The 19,851-nt window shown below is 54.9% G+C and overlaps 1 protein-coding gene across 1 annotated transcript in view; it reads right to left on the bottom strand.

Annotated features, from left to right (window-relative positions):
- The window catches only part of LOC139242389 (uncharacterized), a gene marked incomplete at its 5' end in the record, with an annotated part of 55,827 nt that overhangs the window by 428 nt on the left and 35,548 nt on the right, over positions 1–19,851 (bottom strand). Inside the window, 9 exons of the mRNA XM_070870336.1 lie at positions 2–151; positions 3,385–3,582; positions 4,234–4,367; positions 8,453–8,702; positions 11,493–11,612; positions 13,142–13,204; positions 13,677–13,797; positions 17,606–17,787; positions 18,962–19,168. Of these exons, the coding sequence (XP_070726437.1) occupies positions 11–151; positions 3,385–3,582; positions 4,234–4,367; positions 8,453–8,702; positions 11,493–11,612; positions 13,142–13,204; positions 13,677–13,797; positions 17,606–17,787; positions 18,962–19,168 (1,416 nt within the window). The remainder of the gene's footprint in view (position 1; positions 152–3,384; positions 3,583–4,233; positions 4,368–8,452; positions 8,703–11,492; positions 11,613–13,141; positions 13,205–13,676; positions 13,798–17,605; positions 17,788–18,961; positions 19,169–19,851) is intronic.

Genomic DNA, 19,851 nt, shown 5'->3' with positions numbered 1-19,851 from the left:
CGTGAACACTTCATTCCAGACCACCGGCAGGTATGAGCATCGGCTGAGTCAGCTCCTCGTTGAAGTCGATGGGTCCAGAGGCAGGGGAGGTGAAAGTTCCGTTGCGGTCGCAGGCAGCTTTATAGGTCGGGTACAGATAGCCACTGGGAGGCTGCTCGGAGAGAGAGAGCAGAGAAACACAAGGTGAGGCTGGGAAAGTGCCAATCACACAGCACCAAGGGCCGGGACTACAGGGAACGTGGCACAGGAGGCTATTTGGCCCACTGTGCCAGCTCTCTGATAGAGCTGTCCAATTAGTCCCGCGACCTTTTCAATGGATTAGGATTGAATCTGCTTCCAGCGCCCTCTCAGGCAGCGTGTTCCAGATCACAACTCCCCTCTGGTATCTTCAATCTGTGCCCTCTGGTTACCGACCCTCCTGTCACTGGAAACAACTTTGGATTGATGCAAGGATACGGGGAGGGAGCGTGGCAGTGGGATTCGTTACACCTTGATACAGGGATGAGGGCCACAAATTCCCCCAACCCCCTTTGTCTGGCGCACTCACCCGAGGGGCGCCGCTTTTGTCCGCCTCCAAGCGCGCCGAAAATCTGCCTCCCGATTCTGGCCACTCCCCAGCCTGTCCTCGGTGGTGGCGGAACGTGGCCAGTGGATTGGGGGCGGAGCCAGGTCCCGGCGCTGAACACAGTGCCGGGACCTCTGCACGTGCGCGCTAAAGTGTGCCACGCTCTGCAGGCTGTGTGGGAGGGGCCCGAAGCACAGCGCCCCTAGCCCTGGGCAAATGGGCTCCCTCATCGGCAGGCCGCTGCGTTCCCTAAGGTAGGAGTTCTATTTTTTATTTGTTAATTATTGATTGATTGATTGATTATTACATTGGTCTTGGTGCTTTAGGTGCAGGGTTCCTTCTATTTTTTATTTAACACAGAAACATAGAAAATAGGTGCAGGAGTAGGCCATTCGGCCCTTCGAGCCTGCACCACCATTCAATAAGATCATGGCTGATCATTCCCTCAGTACCCCTTTCCTGCTTTCTCTCCATACCCCTTGATCCCTTTAGCTGTAAGGGCCATATTTAACTCCCTCTTGAATATATCCAATGAACTGGCATCAACAACTCTCTGCGGTAGAGAATTCCACAGGTTAACAGCTCTCTGAGTGAAGAAGTTTCTCCTCATCTCGGTCCTAAATGGCTTACCCCTTATACTTAGACTGTGACCCCTGGTTCTGGACTTCCCCCAACATCGGGAACATTCTTCCTGCATCTAACCTGTCCAGTCCCGTCAGAATTTTATATTTTTCTATGAGATCCCCTCTCATCCTTCTAAACTCCAGTGAAGACAGGCCCAATTGATCCAGTCTCTCTTAATATGTCAGTCCTGTCATCCCGGGAATCAGTCTGGTGAACCTTCGCTGCACTCCCTCAATAGCAAGAACGTCCTTCCTTACATTAAGAGATCAAAACTGAACACAATATTCCAGGTGAGGTTCACCAAGGCCCTGTACAACTGCAGTAAGACCTCCCTGCTCCTTTACTCAAATCCCCTAGCTATGAAGGCCAACATACCATTTGCCTTCTTCACCGCTTGCTGTACCTGCATGCAAACTTTCAATGACTGATGTACCATGACACCCAGGTCTCGTTACACCTCCCCTTTTCCTAATCTGCCGCCATTCAGATAATATTCTGCCTTCGTGTTTTTGCCCCAAAGTGGATAACCTCACATTTATCCACATTATACTGCAACTGCCATGCATTTGCCCAATCACCTAACCTGTCCAAGTCACCCTGCAGCCTCTTAGCGTCCCCCTCACAGCTCACACTGCCACCCAGTTTAGTGTTGGAGATATTACACACAATTCCCTCATCTAAATTGTTAATATATATTGTAAAGAGCTGGGGTCCCAGCACTGAGCCCTGCGGCACTCCACTAGTCACTGCCTGCCATTCTGAAAAGGACCTGTTTATCCCGACTCTCTGCTTCCTGTCTGCCAACCAGTTCTCTATCCACGTCAGTATATTACCCCCAATACTATGTGCTTTAATTTTGCACACCACTCTCTTGTGTGGGACCTTGTCAAAAGCCTTTTGAAAGTCCAAATACATCACGTCCACTGGTTCTCCCTTGTCCACTCTATTAGTTCCATCCTCAAAAAATTTCAGAAGATTTGTCAAGCATGATTTCCCTTTCATAAATCCATGTTGGCTTGGACCGATCCTGTCACTGCTTTCCAAATGCGCTGTTATTTCATCTTTAATAATTGATTCCAACATTTTCCCCACTACTGATGTCAGGCTAACCGGTCTATAATTACCCGTTTTCTCTCTCCCTCCTTTCTTAAAAAGTGGTGTTACATTAACTACCCTCCAGTACATAGGAACTGATCCAGAGTCGATAGACTGTTGGAAAATAATCACCAATGCCTCCACTATTTCTAGGGCACCTCCTTAAGTACTCTGGGATGCAGACTATCAGGCCCCGGGGATTTATCGGTCTTCAATCCCATCAATTTCCCTGAAACAATTCCCACCTAATAAGGATATCCTTCAGTTCCTCCCTCGGTCCCCTAGTACTTCTGGTTAATTAATTGCTTATTACTTTTTGTGCTTTGTTTAGTGCTTGGTGCTTTAAATGTATTTATGCTTCTTTAATGTTGTTGTGAAGGTGTTTAGTGTTTTGCAATGTCCCCTTCCCCCCCTATCTCTGGCTGTCTGCGCTGATTTCTTAATTCACAGCAAGGTTTTTCAGAATGTACACTTACGCTGGCCTAAGTTAGTTTGGGGTAACTTTTTGCTGGCTAAACTTGCTTAAATGGCCAAAACAGGCGTAAGTGGCTGGTAACGCCCCCTTTTGCAAAAAAAACTGAACTAAAAAAAAAACGTAACTAACTTACTTACACTGGAGCAACTTAAATGGGGAGAATTGCGATTTTTAAGTTACTCCAAAAAAATCTAGTTGCTCCAAAAAAAACGGAGCAACTCCTGGGGAAACTTGGGCCCCAGAGAGGGAATAGAACAGTGGGATTAGTTTGGGATTAATACGGGGCTGTGGGGAGAGGGCAGGGCTGTGGGATTAGTTTGGGATTGATATAGGGCTATGCGGAGAGCGGGGCAGTGGGATTAGTTTGGGATTGATACAGAGCTATGGGGAGAGAGTAGGGCAGTGGAATTAGTTTGGGATTGATACAGGGCTATGGGGAGAGAGCGAGACAGTGGGATTAATTTGGGATTGCTTTAGCAAAGAGCTGGCAGAGATACAATGGACAGAACGTCCTTCTGTGCTGTGACCCCCTTCGATTGTGTGGGAAAGGAAGAAGTAAGTTGTACACTTGCTGAGGAGCCAAAGTTCATCAAACGGCTCTTTAATATGAGCACTGCTCACTTACCCGTGACCCCCACCGCAGCACGCTGTCCTCACAACACTTCACCGCCAATATCTTCCCGAAGTTCAGCTGCGTCTCAATGACCGAGAAGGAAATTCCAAATTCCCTGCTACAATCCTCAGCTGTCTGCTGGAAGAACTCTCGGACAGGGGACAGACAGCCCTGCACTGTCTCACGGACCTGAGCCTGGTAAGTGGCATCCTATGGGGAGATGACAGAAAGCTCGCACTGTGAAACACAACTTCAGGAACCGGCCCGACACTGACTCCGGAGATACTCCGGGAATGGGACACGGACACAGGACCCGGAGACGCTGTGGGGAATGGGACCCGGAGACGCTGCGGGGAATGGGACCCGGAGACACTGCGGGGAATGGGATCAGACACGATCCATCGCCCGCCACCGTCCTCCTCCCCTCCCCTCCCCCACTCCCCCGACACCGCCCCCTCCCATCCCCCGACACAGCCCCTCCCCGTCCCCGACACCGCCCCCTCCCCCGACACCACCCCCTCCCCCGACACCACCCCCTCCCCGCCCCCTTACCCTCCCCTGACACCGTCCCCTCCCCTCCCCCGACCCGCCCCCTTACCCTCCCCTGACACCGTCCCCTCCCCTCCCCCGACACCGCCCCTCCCCCGACACCGCTCCTCCCCCGACACCGCCCCTCCCCTCCCGAGACACCGCCCCTTCCCCTCCCCCGACACCGCCCCTCCCCCCCTTCGCTCGCCCGATACCGCCCCCTCCCCTCCCCCGACACTGCCCCCTCCCCTCCCCCAACACCGCCCCCCCCTCCCCCGACACCGCCCCCTCCCCTCCCCTCCCCCGACACCGCATGCAGGTCCTGGTCTTTACCTGGGCTCTGCGATTGGTCAGGTACGTGACCACGTGACTGACGAAGGCGGCGACTTTACGGATGACCACCTCGGTAGCCTGCACTCGCCGCGCGAGAGTTATCTGCTGCACGAATCGCTGCACCGCCGGGATCTCTGCAGCAAATCAAATCAGAATCAATCTCCCTGCATTCCACCTCACCTCTGCAACTGGTTTTGGTCAACTATTTGACCACAGAAGGCATCACATTAGAATACTGCAGCTCAACGGCTTAATCAGTGTCCAGTTTCACAATAACCACTAAACCACAAAGAGGTTCTCCACCCGCTCCACCCGCCCCCCCCCCCCCCTCCTGGTGTATCACTGAGGGGTTTGGAGATGGGAGAGATGAGCTTCCCTCAGCCTCAGTCAGCCAGGCTATTGACATCGGGTTGGCTCATTGAAGTTTCCCTTTCACGTCACCCTCCCATCCCCCATCCATGAAGAGATCCCCCCCCCCCACCTCCGATCCTCCCCCACTCCCCCGACAATCATCTCCCTACCCCCTCGCTCCTATCTCCCTCCATCCCAGCTCAGCTTGGTTGGGAAATTGTGGAAACATAGAAACATAGAAAATAGGTGCAGGAGTAGGCCATTCGGCCCTTCTAGCCTGCACCGCCATTCAATGAGTTCATGGCTGAACATTCAACTTCAGTACCCCATTCCTGCTTTCTCGCCATACCCCTTGATCCCCCTAGTAGTAAGGACCTCATCTAACTCCTTTTTGAATATATTTAGTGAATTGGCCTTAACAACTTTCTGTGGTAGAGAATTCCACAGGTTCACTACTCTCTGGGTGAAGAAGTTCCTCCGCATCTCGGTCCTAAATGGCTAACCCCTTATCCTTAGACTGTGACCTCTGGTTCTGGACTTCCCCAACATTGGGAACATTCTTCCTGCATCTAACCTGTCTAACCCCGTCAGAATTTTAAATGTTTCTATGAGGTCCCCTCTCATTCTTCTGAACTCCAGTGAATACAAGCCCAGTTGATCCAGTCTTTCTTGATAGGTCAGTCCCGCCATCCCGGGAATCAGTCTGGTGAATCTTCGCTGCACTCCCTCAATAGCAAGAATGTCCTTCCTCAAGTTAGGAGACCAAAATTGTACACAATACTCCAGGTGTGGCCTCACCTTACTAGACCCCCCGACCCCTTTTATAACCGGAAGGTTGTTTGTGTCCTCCTTCGTGAATACCGAACCAAACTACTTGTTCAATTGGTCCGCCATTTCCTTGTTCCCCGTTATGGACTTCCTCTGATTCTGACTGCAGGGGACCTACGTTTGTCTTTACTAACCTTTTTCTCTTTACATATCTATAGAAACTTTTGCAATCCGTCTTAATGTTCCTTGTAAGCTTCTTCTCATACTCCATTTTCCCTGCCCTAATCAAACCCTTTGTCCTCCTCTGCTGAGTTCTAAATTTCTCCCAGTCCCCGGGTTTGCTGCTATTTCTGGCCAATTTGTATGCCACTTCCTTGGCTTTAATACTATCCCTGATTTCCCTTGATAGCCACGGTTGAGCCACCTTCCCTTTTTTATTTTTATGCCAGACAGGAATGTACAATTGTTGTAGTTCATCCATGCGGTCTCTAAATGTCTGCCATTGCCCATCCACAGTCAACCCCTTAAGTATCATTCGCCAATCCATCCCAGCCAATTCACGCCTCATACCTTCAAAGTTAGCCTTCTTTAAGTTCTGGACCATGGTCTCTGAATTAACTGTTTCATTCTCCATCCCAATGCAGAATTCCACCATATTATGGTCACTCTTCCCCAAGGGGCCTCGCACAACGAGACTGCTAATTAATCCTCTCTCATTACATAACACCCAGTCTAAGATGGCCTCCCCCCTAGTTGGTTCCTCGACATATTGGTCTAAAAAACCATCCCTTATGCACTCCAGGAAATCCTCCTCCACCATATTGCTTCCAGTTTGGTTAGCCCAATCTATGTGCATATTAAAGTCACCCATTATAACTGCTGCACCTTTATTGCACGTATCCCTAATTTCCTGTTTGATGCCCTCCCCAACATCCCTACTACTGTTTGGAGGTCTGTACACAACTCTCACTAACGTTTTTTGCCCTTTCACCACATCACCACGAATTTGATGAGTGCGCATACGTAAGAACATAAGAAATCGGCAGTAGTCGGCAATTCGGCCCTTCGAGCCTGCACCACCATTCAATATGATCGTGGCTGATCAAGCAACCTCAGTACCCCATTCCTGCTTTCTCTCCATACCCCTTGATCCCTTTAGCCATAAGGGCCACATCTAACTCCCTTTTGAATATATCTAATGAACTGGCCTCAACAACTCTCTGCGGTAGAGAATTCCACAGGTTCACAATTCTCGGAGTGAAGAAGTTTCTCCTCATCTCGATCCTAAATGGCTTACCCCTTATCCTTAGACTGTGACCCCTGGTTCTGGACTTCTCCAACATTGGGAACATTGTTCCTGCATCTAACCTGTCTAAACCCATCAGAATCTTATAAGTTTCTATGAGATCCCCTCTCATTCTTCTAAATTCTAGTGAATACAGGCCCAGTCGATCCAGTCTCTCCTCATAGGTCAGTCCTGTCATCCCGGGAATCAGTCTGGTGAACCTTCGCTGCACTCCCTCAATAGCAAGAATGTCCTTCCTCAGGAGACTAAAACTGAACACAGTATTCAACTTCACCCTCTCGCACTATCCCCATATCCCTCGATTCCCCTCGAGTCCAAAAATCTAGCGATCTCAGACTTGAATATACTCAACGACCCAGCATCCACATCTCTCTGGGGTACAGAATTCCAATGATTCATAACCCTCCGAGTGAAGAAATGCAGTCTTAAATGGCTGACCCTTTATCCTCAGTCTATACCCCCTAGTTCTAGACTCTCCAGCCAGGGGGAAACAACCTCTCAGAATCTACCCTGTCAATCCCCCTCAGAATCTTATACGTTTCAATAAGGTCAACTCATATTCTTCGAAACTCCAGAGAGCATAGGCCCAACTACTCAATCGGCAGGCAATGTCATGGGTCACACTCTCATTGGATGAATCGAAGCCTTATCCTTCTCCCAGTTCATCATGAGATGTTTTAAAGCTGCCCACACCTCCTAAACACCCATTCCTCCCACTCCGTGGCTGCAGTGAGTCCCATCCACAGGATGCACTGCAGCAACTCGTCAAGTATCCCCACCACTAACATCCTGGGGGGGGGGGGGGTCACCAATAACCAGAAACTCAACTGGACCAGCCACCTAAATGCCGTGGCTACTCGGAGTTTTCAAGTTATTAAGGGGGAACTGATCGGGTAGATAGAGAGAAACTATTGCCGCTGGTTGGTGAATCTCGGACTCGAGGGCATAGACTAAAAATTCTCTTTCAGGAGTGAAATTAGGAAACACTTCTACACACAAAAGCCGATATTAGTTTAGAACTCTCTTCCGCAACTCATGCTAGATCAATTGTTAATTTTAAATCCGAGATTGATAGATTTCTGTAAACCAAAGGGATATGGGCCAACGGCGGGTCAATGGAGTTAGGTCGCAGATCAGTCATGATCTCATTAAATGGGGGAACAGGCTCGAAGGGCTAAATGACCAACTCCAGTTCCTATGTTCCAACCAGAGCAGGTCAGAGGCTGGGTATTATGCAGCGAGTGGTATGGCCAAGCAGGCTAAAGGCACGACCTTTAAATACATTCACTGGCAAAGGTGGCAGCCAATTTGCACACAGCAAGCTCCCACAAACAGCAATGTAATAATGACCAGATAATCTGTTTTTGTTATGTTGATTGAGGGATAAATATTGGCCCCAGGACACTGGGGATAATTCCTCTGCTCTTCTTCGAATAGTGCCATGGGATCTTTTACGTCAACTTGAGACGGTTTAACATCTCATCCGAAAGACGGCACCTCCGACAGTGCGGCGCTCCCTCAGCACTGCACTGGGAGTGTCAAATTCGATTTTTTTGTGCTCAAGTCGCTGGAGTGGGACTTGAACCCACAACCTCCGACTTAGAGGCAAGAGAGCGACCCACTGAACCATGGCTTACACGAAGGGGCTACCAATGGGGCCAAGCACATTGGGGTTAGGTCAATGACAGGGTGTGCGTGGCCCATGACTGGGAAGGAGCCTCGACTCCTCATTCCTCAATCCCACCCCCACACCCCTCCGTATACAAGTCTTGGGGAGGGAGGAGAGATTTGAACCTGTGTCCTCGACCCTGTTGAACACTTGAGCGGGTCCGTCACGGAGCAGTTTGCCGCGCAGCTTCAGATACTCGGTGGAGCTGACGGTGAACACGTGAAGCTTGCCGTCATCACTCGGCTCAGGCTCGGACCCTCCTGCCGACAGAGGGCGGACCTCGTCCTCATCATCGTCATCCTCATCCTCATCGCCACTCTCCTCCACCTCCTCGTCAGAATCCGTCTCTTCAATCTTGGCCTGACGTTTCAGCTCCTAAACACAAGTCAAAACAAAACAACCAGTGGATCAGCGAGCTCCCGGGGACCAATCAGTGGATCAGCGAGCTCCCGGGGACCAATCAGTGGATCAGCGAGCTCCCGGGGACCAATCAGTGGATCAGCGAGCTCCCGGGGACCAATCAGTGGATCAGCGAGCTCCCGGGGACCAATCAGTGGATCAGCGAGCTCCCGGGGACCAATCAGTGGATCAGCGAGCTCCCGGGGACCAATCAGTGGATCAGCGAGCTCCCGGGGACCAATCAGTGGATCAGCGAGCTCCCGGGGACCAATCAGTGGATCAGCGAGCTCCCGGGGACCAATCAGTGGATCAGCGAGCTCCCGGGGACCAATCAGTGGAACATCTCTATATCGCCTTTCACCACTCAGGACGTCCCAAAGCACTTCACAGCCCATAAAGTACTTTTGAAGTGTAGTCACTGTTGTAATGTAGGAAACGCAGCAGCCAATCTGCGCACAGCAAGCTCCCACAACAACAATGTGATAGTGACCAGGTAATCTGATTTAGTGGTGTTGGTTCAAGGATAAATATTGACCAGGACACTGGGGAGAACTCCCTTGCTCACCTTGGAAATAGTGCCTTGGGTTCGTCTACGTCCACCCAAGAGGGCAAATGGAACCTCGGTTTAACGTCTCATCCGAATGACATCACCTCTGACAGTTCAGCGCTCCCTCAGTACTACCCCTCCGACAGTTCAGCGCTCCCTCAGTACTGCCCCTCCGACAGTTCAGCGCTCCCTCAGTACTGCCCCTCCGACAGTGCAGCACTCCCTCAGTACTGCCCCTCCGACAGTGCCGCGCTCCCTCAGTACTGCACCTCCGACAGTGCCGCACTCCCTCAGTACTACCCCTCTGACAGTGCAGCGCTCCCTCGGTACTACCCCTCTGACAGTGCAGCACTCCCTCAGTACTACCCCTCTGACAGTGCAGCGCTCCCTCAGTACTACCCCTCTGACAGTGCCGCGCTCCCTCAGTACTGCCCTCCTTCTGAGGTACTGGCAACTGGTAAAATTCCACCTATTTGGAGGGAGAGTAAAATAATTGCCCTCCTGAAGCAGGAGAAGAATGCTTGTGAAGCCTCCAGCTACTGCCCGATCTCCTTACTTTGCACTGGTTATAAAGTGCTGGAGAGGCTACTACTCCACAGACTAGACCCTATCATCGAGCCAACCATTGCTAAGGAGCAAGCAGGCTTCCGAAACGGCCGTAACTGCTGCGACCAAGTGGTAGCTTTAACAACACACATCAAAGCAGGCTTCCAGCACCAGCTCAAGACCGCCATAGCGCTTGTGAACCTGTCAGCGGCGTATGACACCGTATACTAACATGGACTGCTTTTCAAGCTCTCCACCATTTTATCCTGAAGAACAACGATCCATCCTCTCAACTCCATGCTTAGCAACCGACTCTTCCCTGTGTACTCTGGCACCCAGAAGAGCAGATATAGGGCACTGGACAACGGATTCCCACAGGGTTCGGTCTTGGCATCCATGTAATTCACCGTTTACACCAGTGACCTGCCCGAAACAGAGTCCCGCAAGTTCATTTACGTTGATGACATTGCCTTGGCCACACAAAACATGACTCTGTCCATCACCGAAGAGACCCTGAGCAGTGAGTTATAGAGGATGGGGACCTACTTCTACCAATAGCGACTTCGGTTAAACCCGCAAAAGACCGTCACCTCGACATTCCACTTCTACACCCATCAAGCAAACCAAGATGTGAAAGTCTCCTTCTGCGACACAAAAGGTAAACCCATGCCAAAAAAAACCTCCTGTTTAGAAGTCACGCTCGACCATACCCTGTCATATAGACAACATCTCCAGAACCTTGGGAAGAAGCTAAAGAGTAGGGTCAAACTTGATCCAGAAACTCGCTGGATCCACATGGGGAACAGACGCTCAAACACTCCGTATGGCAGCACTCGCCCTGGTGTACTCTACAGCGGAGTACTGCTCTCCGGCGTGGCTATCTAGTCCGCATGTCAAATCCGTTGATGTCCAGCTGAATTCTACTATGAGAATCATCACTGGTACGCTTTTATCGACACAACACCTTGGCTCCCCATGCTTGCAAACATCACACCACCACACCTACTCCGCGAATATGCAGTCTCCAGAGAATACAGCCGCTACCCCAGCAAAGTCCTGCCGACACAGGCCGACCACCAAATCTAGGCGGCCATTGTGGACCGTCGCCGAAGCCCTTCAGCGATCTCCCCTCAGCGTTGATGACCGATGGCGAAATGCTTGGAAGAACTGCGACATACGGAATGGATGCATTATAGAGGACCCCACAGAACAACCTGAAGGATAGAACCTCGTCGCAAACAGTGGACAACCATCAACCGCCTCAGAACTGGCCATGGTGGATTCTGCCGCCTTCTCCATCGGTGGAAGATTAAAGCCCCCCCATCAGGTGACTGTGGAGCTCCTAATCAGACCCCGGAGCATATCACTGAGCACAGCCCTCAGAGGAAATTCACAGGCAGCCGGCAAGATAGCCACGCTGTTACACCGGAAGCTTTGGCCTGGATATCCGACTTGGATATTGACGTTTGATTTGCTTTGCTACTGCGATACAAAAGAAGAACTGTACTGCGCTGGAGTGCCAGCCTGTGATTTGTGTCTCTAGTCGCAGTGTCTCCAGCACTCTTGCCTCAGAGTTGCACTCCAGAGACTGGTGCACAAAAGCTAGGCTGACACTGCCAGTGCCCATCGCTGAACACAGACGGATATTTGCCCATCCCCACCGCTGCACCCACCTGCAGTCCGCGCCTGAAGTTGAGACGAATATTTTCTTTACAGAAGAGGTTTCGGGCCCTGATGGAGGTCAGGGAGAGTTCACTTTGCTTCACAATCATATCGTGACGGAGTTCCGTCAACTGCGAGAGAGAGAGAGAGAGAGCGAGAGAGAGAGAAATAAACCCACACAATATATGCGCTTCGGGATAAGACAACCGAGCTCACACCACCAAGCCCAGGGAAAGCCCTCAAACTCCAGCACCTTCCCAACACCTGTCAAACCCCATTCTCGGCTAGGGTGAGGTCTGGGGGGGGGTGGGGGTTGAGGGAGGGCAAGGAGGGTGAGGGAGTTGGGAGTGGTCGGATTGGGGGGGGGGGGGAGGGGGTGAGGTGGGTAGGGCAATAGAGTTGGGGGTGGTCGGGCAATGGGGGGAGGGGGGCGGAGGTTGAGGGAGGGCGAGGGAGTTGGGAGTGGTCGGGCAAGAGAGGGGGGTGTGAGGGAGTTGGGGGTGTGAGGGAGTTGTGTGAATACAAGATAGAAAGGGATAGAAAGCAGTGGGGAACCATTGTCTTTCAGACGGGAGGAGGTACACAGTGATCCCCAGGGGTTGGTGTTGGGACCAGTGCTCTTTTTGAGATATATTAATGACCCGGACTTGGTGTACAGGGCACCATTTTAAAGTTAGGAGCTGACATGAAGCGGGGAAGTGTAGCAAACAATGAGAAGCATAGTTGTACGCTTCAGGACATAGACAGAACGGGAAAGTGGGCAGGCACGTGGCAGGTGCAATTTAATGCAGAGAAGTGTGAAGTGATGTATTTTGGAAGAACCAGGAGAGGGAACATAAACTAAATGGTACAATTTTAAAGGGGGTGCCAAAATAGAGCGACACGAGGCTGTATGTATACAAATTGTTGAAGGTGGCAGGGCAAGTTAAGAAGGCTGTTAAAAAAGTTCACCGGATCTTTGGATTTATTAATAGAGGAATTAAAGATTTGTGTATATGGGCATCAAGGCCTCAGCTCATCTACACTCCTCAAAATCGTGTCGTTTATAGTCGATTGTCTTTCCCCATTAGTCCTCCCAAAGTGCATCAATTCATCCTGGGCTTTATTAATAAAGGAATAGAATACAAAAGCAAGGAACAGGAGTAGGCCATACGGCCCCTCGAGCCTGCTCCGCCATTCAATACGATCATGGCTGATCTGATCATGGACTCAGCTCCACTTCCCTGCCCGCTCCCCATAACCCCTTATCATTTAAGAAACTGTCCATCTCTCTTAAATTTATTCACTGTCCCAGCTTCCACAGCTCTCTGAGGCAGCGAATTCCACAGATTTACAACCCTCAGAGAAGAAATTTCTCCTCATCTCAGTTTTAAATGGACGGCCCCTTATTCTAAGATCATGCCCCCTAGTTCTAGTCTTCCCCCATCAGTGCAAACATCCTCTCTGCATCCACCTTGTCGAGCCCTCTCATAATCTTATACGTTTCGATAAGATCACCTCTCATTCTTCTGAATCCCAATGAGGAGAGGCCTTGATGAGTGAATGAGGAGAGGAACTGTGCACAGGAAGACAAAATCAGCCACTGGACCAGAGGTTTGGGGACACCGATTCGCAGCGCGAGCACAACCAGCGACAGGAACAGTTCCGGGGAAACACTCACTTCCAAATCCAGCTGTTTGATGGCCAGCTCCAGCTGTTTGGTGCTGGGCTTCCTCTTGTCAACCTGTTAATGGGAGACAAAAAACAACCAGTAGTGAGGAAGTGCTGCACTGTTGGAGGTGCTGTCTTTCGGATGAGATGTTAAACCGAGGCCCTAGCTGCCCTCTCAAGCGGATGTAAAAGATCCCGAGTTCCACAGCCGAAGTTCCTGCCCCGCCCCCACTCCGCACCGTAGATGGGGCATTGTGTGGGGGTCACGGACTGTTAACATGTTTATTGGGTATGAAGTGAATAGGGACAGTGTTGTGACTCTCTGCCCCCACCCCCCCCCGTCTCTCTCTCTCTCACCCCTCCCCCAAGTCTCTCTCTCTCCCCCTCCCCCAAGTCACTGCCGCGTTCCCCACATTGCAACAGTGACTACACTCCAAAAGTACTTCATTGGCTGTGAAGCGATTTGAGAAGTTCGATGGTGATGGAAGGCGCTATATAAATACAAGTCTTACTTTCTTTCCTACAGCCGCCAGTGAAACCATTACCTGATTGTGGGCTTGCTCTAGATCCGATCTCCAGGTCTCTTGTTCGGTTTGCCGTTTTTCAATTTGGGTCCTTAGCTGCTCAATCTCAGCTTCCAGAGGGCCACTGGTTAGACCCAGATCGCTGAAAGAACAGGAGGACCGCTTGTCACCCAATATTGACCATTCCTGCATTATTCACCCTGTCACTCATTGCCTGTATCCCATGCCACAGTCCCACTTGCCCATCACCCCTGCATCAGTTCCCCGTTCCCCCAACGCATCATGGGGTTCGTTCCGTCCCTATCTCTGTAACCTCCTCCAGCCCTGTAACCCTACCCTTGTTAGGCAAGGGTATGGAAGAGATACAGAACCAAGGCGAGTAAATGCAGTCAAGATCAGCAATGATCTATTTGAATTGGCAGAACAGGCTCGAGGAGCTGAAAGGTTTCCTCGTTTCTTTGGTCCCACCCACTCCCTGTTCCCAGCACACACTGCGTGCCTCCGACCCCTGCTCCCTGTGCACTCCCTCCCCCGACCCCCACTTCCTGTGTACCTCCTCCCTGACCCCTGTGCACCATCGCCCCTGACCCCCGCCCCGTGTACCTCCTCCCCCCACCCCTGCTCCCTGTACACCATCGCCCCTGACCCCCACCCCCTGTACACCATCGCCCCCGACCCTCGCTCCCTGTGTACCCCCTCCCCCGATCCCCGCTCCCTGTGTACCCCCTCCCCGACCCCCGCTCCCTGTGCACCTCCTCCCCCGACCCCCCCTCCCCGTGTACCTCCTCCTCCGACCCCCGCTCCCTGTGCACCCCCTCCCCCGACCCCCACTCCCTGTGTACCTCCTCCCCGACCCCCGCTCCCTGTGCACCATCCCCCGACCCCCGCTCCCTGTACACCATCACCCCCGACCCCCGCTCCGTGTACCTCCTCCCCGACCCCCGCTCCCTGTACACCATCGCCCCTGACCCCCGCTCCCTGTACACCATCGCCCCCGACCCCCGCTCCCTGTGCACCATCCCCCGCTCCCTGTACACCATCGCCCCTGACCCCCGCTCCCTGTGTACCTCCTCCCCCGACCCCCCCTCCGTGTACCTCCTCCTCCGACCCCCGCTCCGTGTACCCCCTCCCCCGACCCCCGCTCCCTGTATACCCCCTCCCCCGACCCCTGTGTACCTCCTCCCCCGACCCCCGCTCCCTGTGTACCTCCTCCCCCGACCCCCGCTCCCTGTGTACCTCCTCCCCCGACCCCCGCTCCGTGTACCTCCTCCCCCGACCCCCGCTCCCTGTGTACCTCCTCCCCCGACCCCCGCTCCCTGTGTACCTCCTCCCCCGACCCCCGCTCCCTGTGTACCTCCTCCCCCGACCCCCGCTCTGTGTACCTCCTCCCCCGACCCCCGCTCCCTGTGTACCTCCTCCCCCGACCCCCCCTCCCTGTACACCATCGCCCCCGACCCCCGCTCCCTGTGTACCTCCTCCCCCGACCCCCCCTCCCTGTACACCATCGCCCCCGACCCCCGCTCCCTGTGTACCTCCTCCCCCGACCCCCCCTCCCTGTACACCATCGCCCCCGACCCCCGCTCCCTGTGTACCTCCTCCCCCGACCCCCGCTCCCTGTGTACCTCCTCCCCCGACCCCCGCTCCCTGTGTACCTCCTCCCCCGACCCCCGCTCCGTGTACCTCCTCCCCCGACCCCCGCTCCCTGTGTACCTCCTCCCCCGACCCCCGCTCCCTGTGTACCTCCTCCCCCGACCCCCGCTCCCTGTACACCATCGCCCCCGACCCCCACTCCGTGTACCTCCTCCCCCGACCCCCCCTCCCTCTGTACCTCCTCCCCCGACCCCCCCTCCCTGTACACCATCGCCCCCGACCCCCGCTCCCTGTGTACCTCCTCCCCCGACCCCCGCTCCCTGTACACCATCACCCCCGACCCCCGCTCCGTGTACCTCCTCCCCGACCCCCGCTCCCTGTACACCATCGCCCCTGACCCCCGCTCCCTGTACACCATCGCCCCCGACCCCCGCTCCCTGTGCACCATCCCCCGCTCCCTGTACACCATCGCCCCTGACCCCCGCTCCCTGTGTACCTCCTCCCCCGACCCCCCCTCCGTGTACCTCCTCCTCCGACCCCCGCTCCGTGTACCCCCTCCCCCGACCCCCGCTCCCTGTATACCCCCTCCCCCGACCCCTGTGTACCTCCTCCCCCGACCCCCGCTCCCTGTGTACCTCCTCCCCCGACCCCCGCTCCCTGTGTACCTCCTCCCCCGACCCCCGCTCCGTGTACCTCCTCCCCCGACCCCCGCTCCCTGTGTACCTCCTCCCCCGACCCCCGCTCCCTGTGTACCTCCTCCCCCGACCCCCGCTCCCTGTGTACCTCCTCCCCCGACCCCCGCTCTGTGTACCTCCTCCCCCGACCCCCGCTCCCTGTGTACCTCCTCCCCCGACCCCCCCTCCCTGTACACCATCGCCCCCGACCCCCGCTCCCTGTGTACCTCCTCCCCCGACCCCCGCTCCCTGTGTACCTCCTCCCCCGACCCCCGCTCCCTGTGTACCTCCTCCCCCGACCCCCCCTCCCTGTACACCATCGCCCCCGACCCCCGCTCCCTGTGTACCTCCTCCCCCGACCCCCGCTCCCTGTGTACCTCCTCCCCCGACCCCCCCTCCCTGTACACCATCGCCCCCGACCCCCGCTCCCTGTGTACCTCCTCCCCCGACCCCCCCTCCCTGTACACCATCGCCCCCGACCCCCGCTCCCTGTGTACCTCCTCCCCCGACCCCCCCTCCCTGTACACCATCGCCCCCGACCCCCGCTCCCTGTGTACCTCCTCCCCCGACCCCCGCTCCCTGTGTACCTCCTCCCCCGACCCCCGCTCCCTGTGTACCTCCTCCCCCGACCCCCGCTCCGTGTACCTCCTCCCCCGACCCCCGCTCCCTGTGTACCTCCTCCCCCGACCCCCGCTCCCTGTGTACCTCCTCCCCCGACCCCCGCTCCCTGTGTACCTCCTCCCCCGACCCCCCCTCCCTGTACACCATCGCCCCCGACCCCCACTCCGTGTACCTCCTCCCCCGACCCCCCCTCCCTCTGTACCTCCTCCCCCGACCCCCCCTCCCTGTACACCATCGCCCCCGACCCCCGCTCCCTGTGTACCTCCTCCCCCGACCCCCGCTCCCTGTGTACCTCCTCCCCCGACCCCCGCTCCGTGTACCTCCTCCCCCGACCCCCGCTCCCTGTGTACCTCCTCCCCCGACCCCCGCTCCGTGTACCCCCTCCCCCGACCCCCGCTCCCTGTGTACCTCCTCCCCCGACCCCCGCTCCCTGTGTACCTCCTCCCCCGACCCCCGCTCCCTCTGTACCTCCTCCCCCGACCCCCGCTCCCTGTGTACCTCCACCCCTGACCCCCGCTCCCTGTGTACCTCCTCCCCCGACCCCCACTCCGTGTACCTCCTCCCCCGACCCCCACTCCGTGTACCTCCTCCCCCGACCCCCCCCTCCCTGTGCACCAACCCCCGACCTCCCCTCCCTGTACACCATCGCCCCCGACCCCCACTCCGTGTACCTCCTCCCCCGACCCCCCCTCCCTGTACACCATCGCCCCCGACTCCCGCTCCCTGTGTACCTCCTCCCCCGACCCCCGCTCCCTGTGCACGCCATCCCCCGACCCCCGCTCCCTGTGTACCTCCTTCCCCGACCCCCGCTCCCTGTGTACCTCCTCCCCCGACCCCCCCCTCCCTGTGCACCCCCTCGCGTCACCCCCGGACCTTCCCTTCGCCCCAACGGCGGCCGTGCCTTCAATCCTCCACGCAGCACATTTTGGAAGACGCTCCAGAACTCCCACCACCTCTCCATCTTTAAGGCCCCCCTTAAAACCCACCTCTTTGACCAATCTTTTCATCAGCCCTCTGAATACCTCCTCACCCCTCCGTTAACCTCTCCCCCCGCCCTGCCCGTACTTCAGGATCTCGGTCACGTTGTGCGAGTCGGTCTTGGTGCAGATGAAGGCGATGCGTCCATTCTGCCCGTCCAGCAGAAGCTGCCTGCGGAGACTCTCATCCAGCACGTCCTTGGCCGTCTTGTCATCGACCGCTCGGGTCACATTGGCCACGATCCACACGGCATCGCACGTCTTCAGGTACTGAGCACAAGAGACACACACAGTGGAATTACAGCCAGACCCAACCCCTAGACCTGCCCCGACACACGAGCCCTGACCCCTGTAAAGTATGTACATAAGGTCTGCCCACCACCAGGGGGCACTACCGTCGGAGGTCCTAGGGTCATAGGTGCACTCGTGCTGGGCCCGGTATAAAACCTGAACTTCACCTTTGTATCCTCACCTCTGGAAGCCATTAAAGACTGACCAGGTTACACCTGGTCACTGGGCTCACAGTACATTGCATCATTTCATACACCAGAACCCCCACACACAGCAGAATTACAGCCAGACCGTGCCCCTACACCCGACCTTGTCACATGACCCCACCGAAAGAGTCAACGTTTCAAGCCCTTGACCATTCATCATCAATCCGAAAGGTTAAATTGCTTCTCTTTGCACAGATGCTGCCTGATCGGCTGAGTGTTTCCAGCATAACCATGACCGTACCCAGTTAGTTACAATCTCGAAGATACAGGGATAGAATTACCGGCACCCGGGAGAGAGTTACAGATTATTGGACATCTCTTCCCCCACGCCACCCCGAACCAGAGGAAGAATTCAGCTCATCAGCTGCTGAAGCCCTCATCCGTGCCTGTGTCAACTCTAGACTGGACTATTCCAACGCACTCCTGGCTGGCCTCCCACATTCCACCCTGCGTAAACTAGAGGTAATTCAAAACCCGGCTGCCCATGTCCTAACTCGCACCGTGTCCCGATCACCATCACCCCCTGTGCTCGCTGACCTACACTGGCTTCCGGTTAAGCAACGCTTAGATTTCAAAATTCTCATCCTTATTTTCAAATCCCTCGATGGTCCGCGCCCCTCCCTATCTCTGTAATCTCCTCCACCCCCCCCACTCCCCCGAGATGTCTGCGCTCCTCTAATTCTGCCCTCCTGAGCATCCCTGATTATAATCGCTCGACCATCGGTGACCGTGCCTTCAGCTGCCTGGGCCCCAAGCTCTGGAACTCCCTCCCTAAACCTCTCCGCCTCTCTCTCCTCCTTCGAGACGCTCCTTAAAACATAGCTCTTCCTAATTTCTACTTGTGCGGCTCGGTGTCAAATTTTCATCGCATAACACTACGTTAAAGGCGCTATACAAATGCAAGTTGATGTTGTTACGGTTGATGCGGCGAGGCCGTGGCTGCTCACCTCCTTGGCGACGCTGTTCCTCGCGGCGTTGGAGTCTCGGACACCCGGCAGGTCGACCAGCACAGCTCCAGTCCGCAGCACGTCGGACCTTGGCACTCGGATACGCACCCGCTTCACGATGGGCCAGAGCTCGCCGACTCGGCCGCCCCGGGATTCGTCAGCCTGGGAATCGATGAACCTCTGCACTTTGCAGCGGAAATTCCTGGCCTGGAAATTGGGGAGGGGGCAGAGGACATTTACTGGAATGGCACCAGGGATGGAGTATAAAAGCAGGGAAGTCTTGCTACAGCTATACGGGGTATTGGTGAGGCCACACCGGGAATACTGCGTGCAGTTTTGGTTTCCTTATTTACAAAAGGATATACTCGCTTTGGAGGCAGTTCAGAGAAGGTTCACTCGGTTGATTCCGGGGATGAGGGGGTTGACTTATGAGGAAAGATTGAGGAGGTTGGGCCTCTACTCATTGGAATTCAGAAGAATGAGAGGTGATCTTATCAAAACGTATAAGATTATGAGGGGGCTTGACAAGGTGGATGCAGAGAGGATGTTTCCACTGATGGGGGAGACTAGAACTAGAGGGCGTGATCTTAGAATCAGGGGCCGCCCATTTAAAACTGAGATGAGGAGAAATTTCTTCTCTCTGAGGGTTATAAATCTGTGGAATTCGCTGCCTCAGAGAGCTGTGGAAGCTGGGACATTGAATAAATTTAAGACAGAAAGAGAGTGTTTCTTAAATGATAAGAGGATAAGGGGTTATGGGGAGGGGGCGGGGAAGTGGAGCTGAGTCCATGATCGGATCAGCCATGTTCTTATTGAATGGCGGAGCAGGCTCGAGGGGCCGTATGGCCTACTCCTGCTCCTATTTCTTATGAGGGACTTCAGTGATGTGG

This window comes from Pristiophorus japonicus, unplaced genomic scaffold (genome assembly GCF_044704955.1).
Source record: "Pristiophorus japonicus isolate sPriJap1 unplaced genomic scaffold, sPriJap1.hap1 HAP1_SCAFFOLD_1317, whole genome shotgun sequence".
Classification (NCBI taxonomy): Eukaryota; Metazoa; Chordata; class Chondrichthyes; family Pristiophoridae; genus Pristiophorus; species Pristiophorus japonicus.
This window is presented reverse-complemented; position numbering and strand designations above follow the sequence as displayed.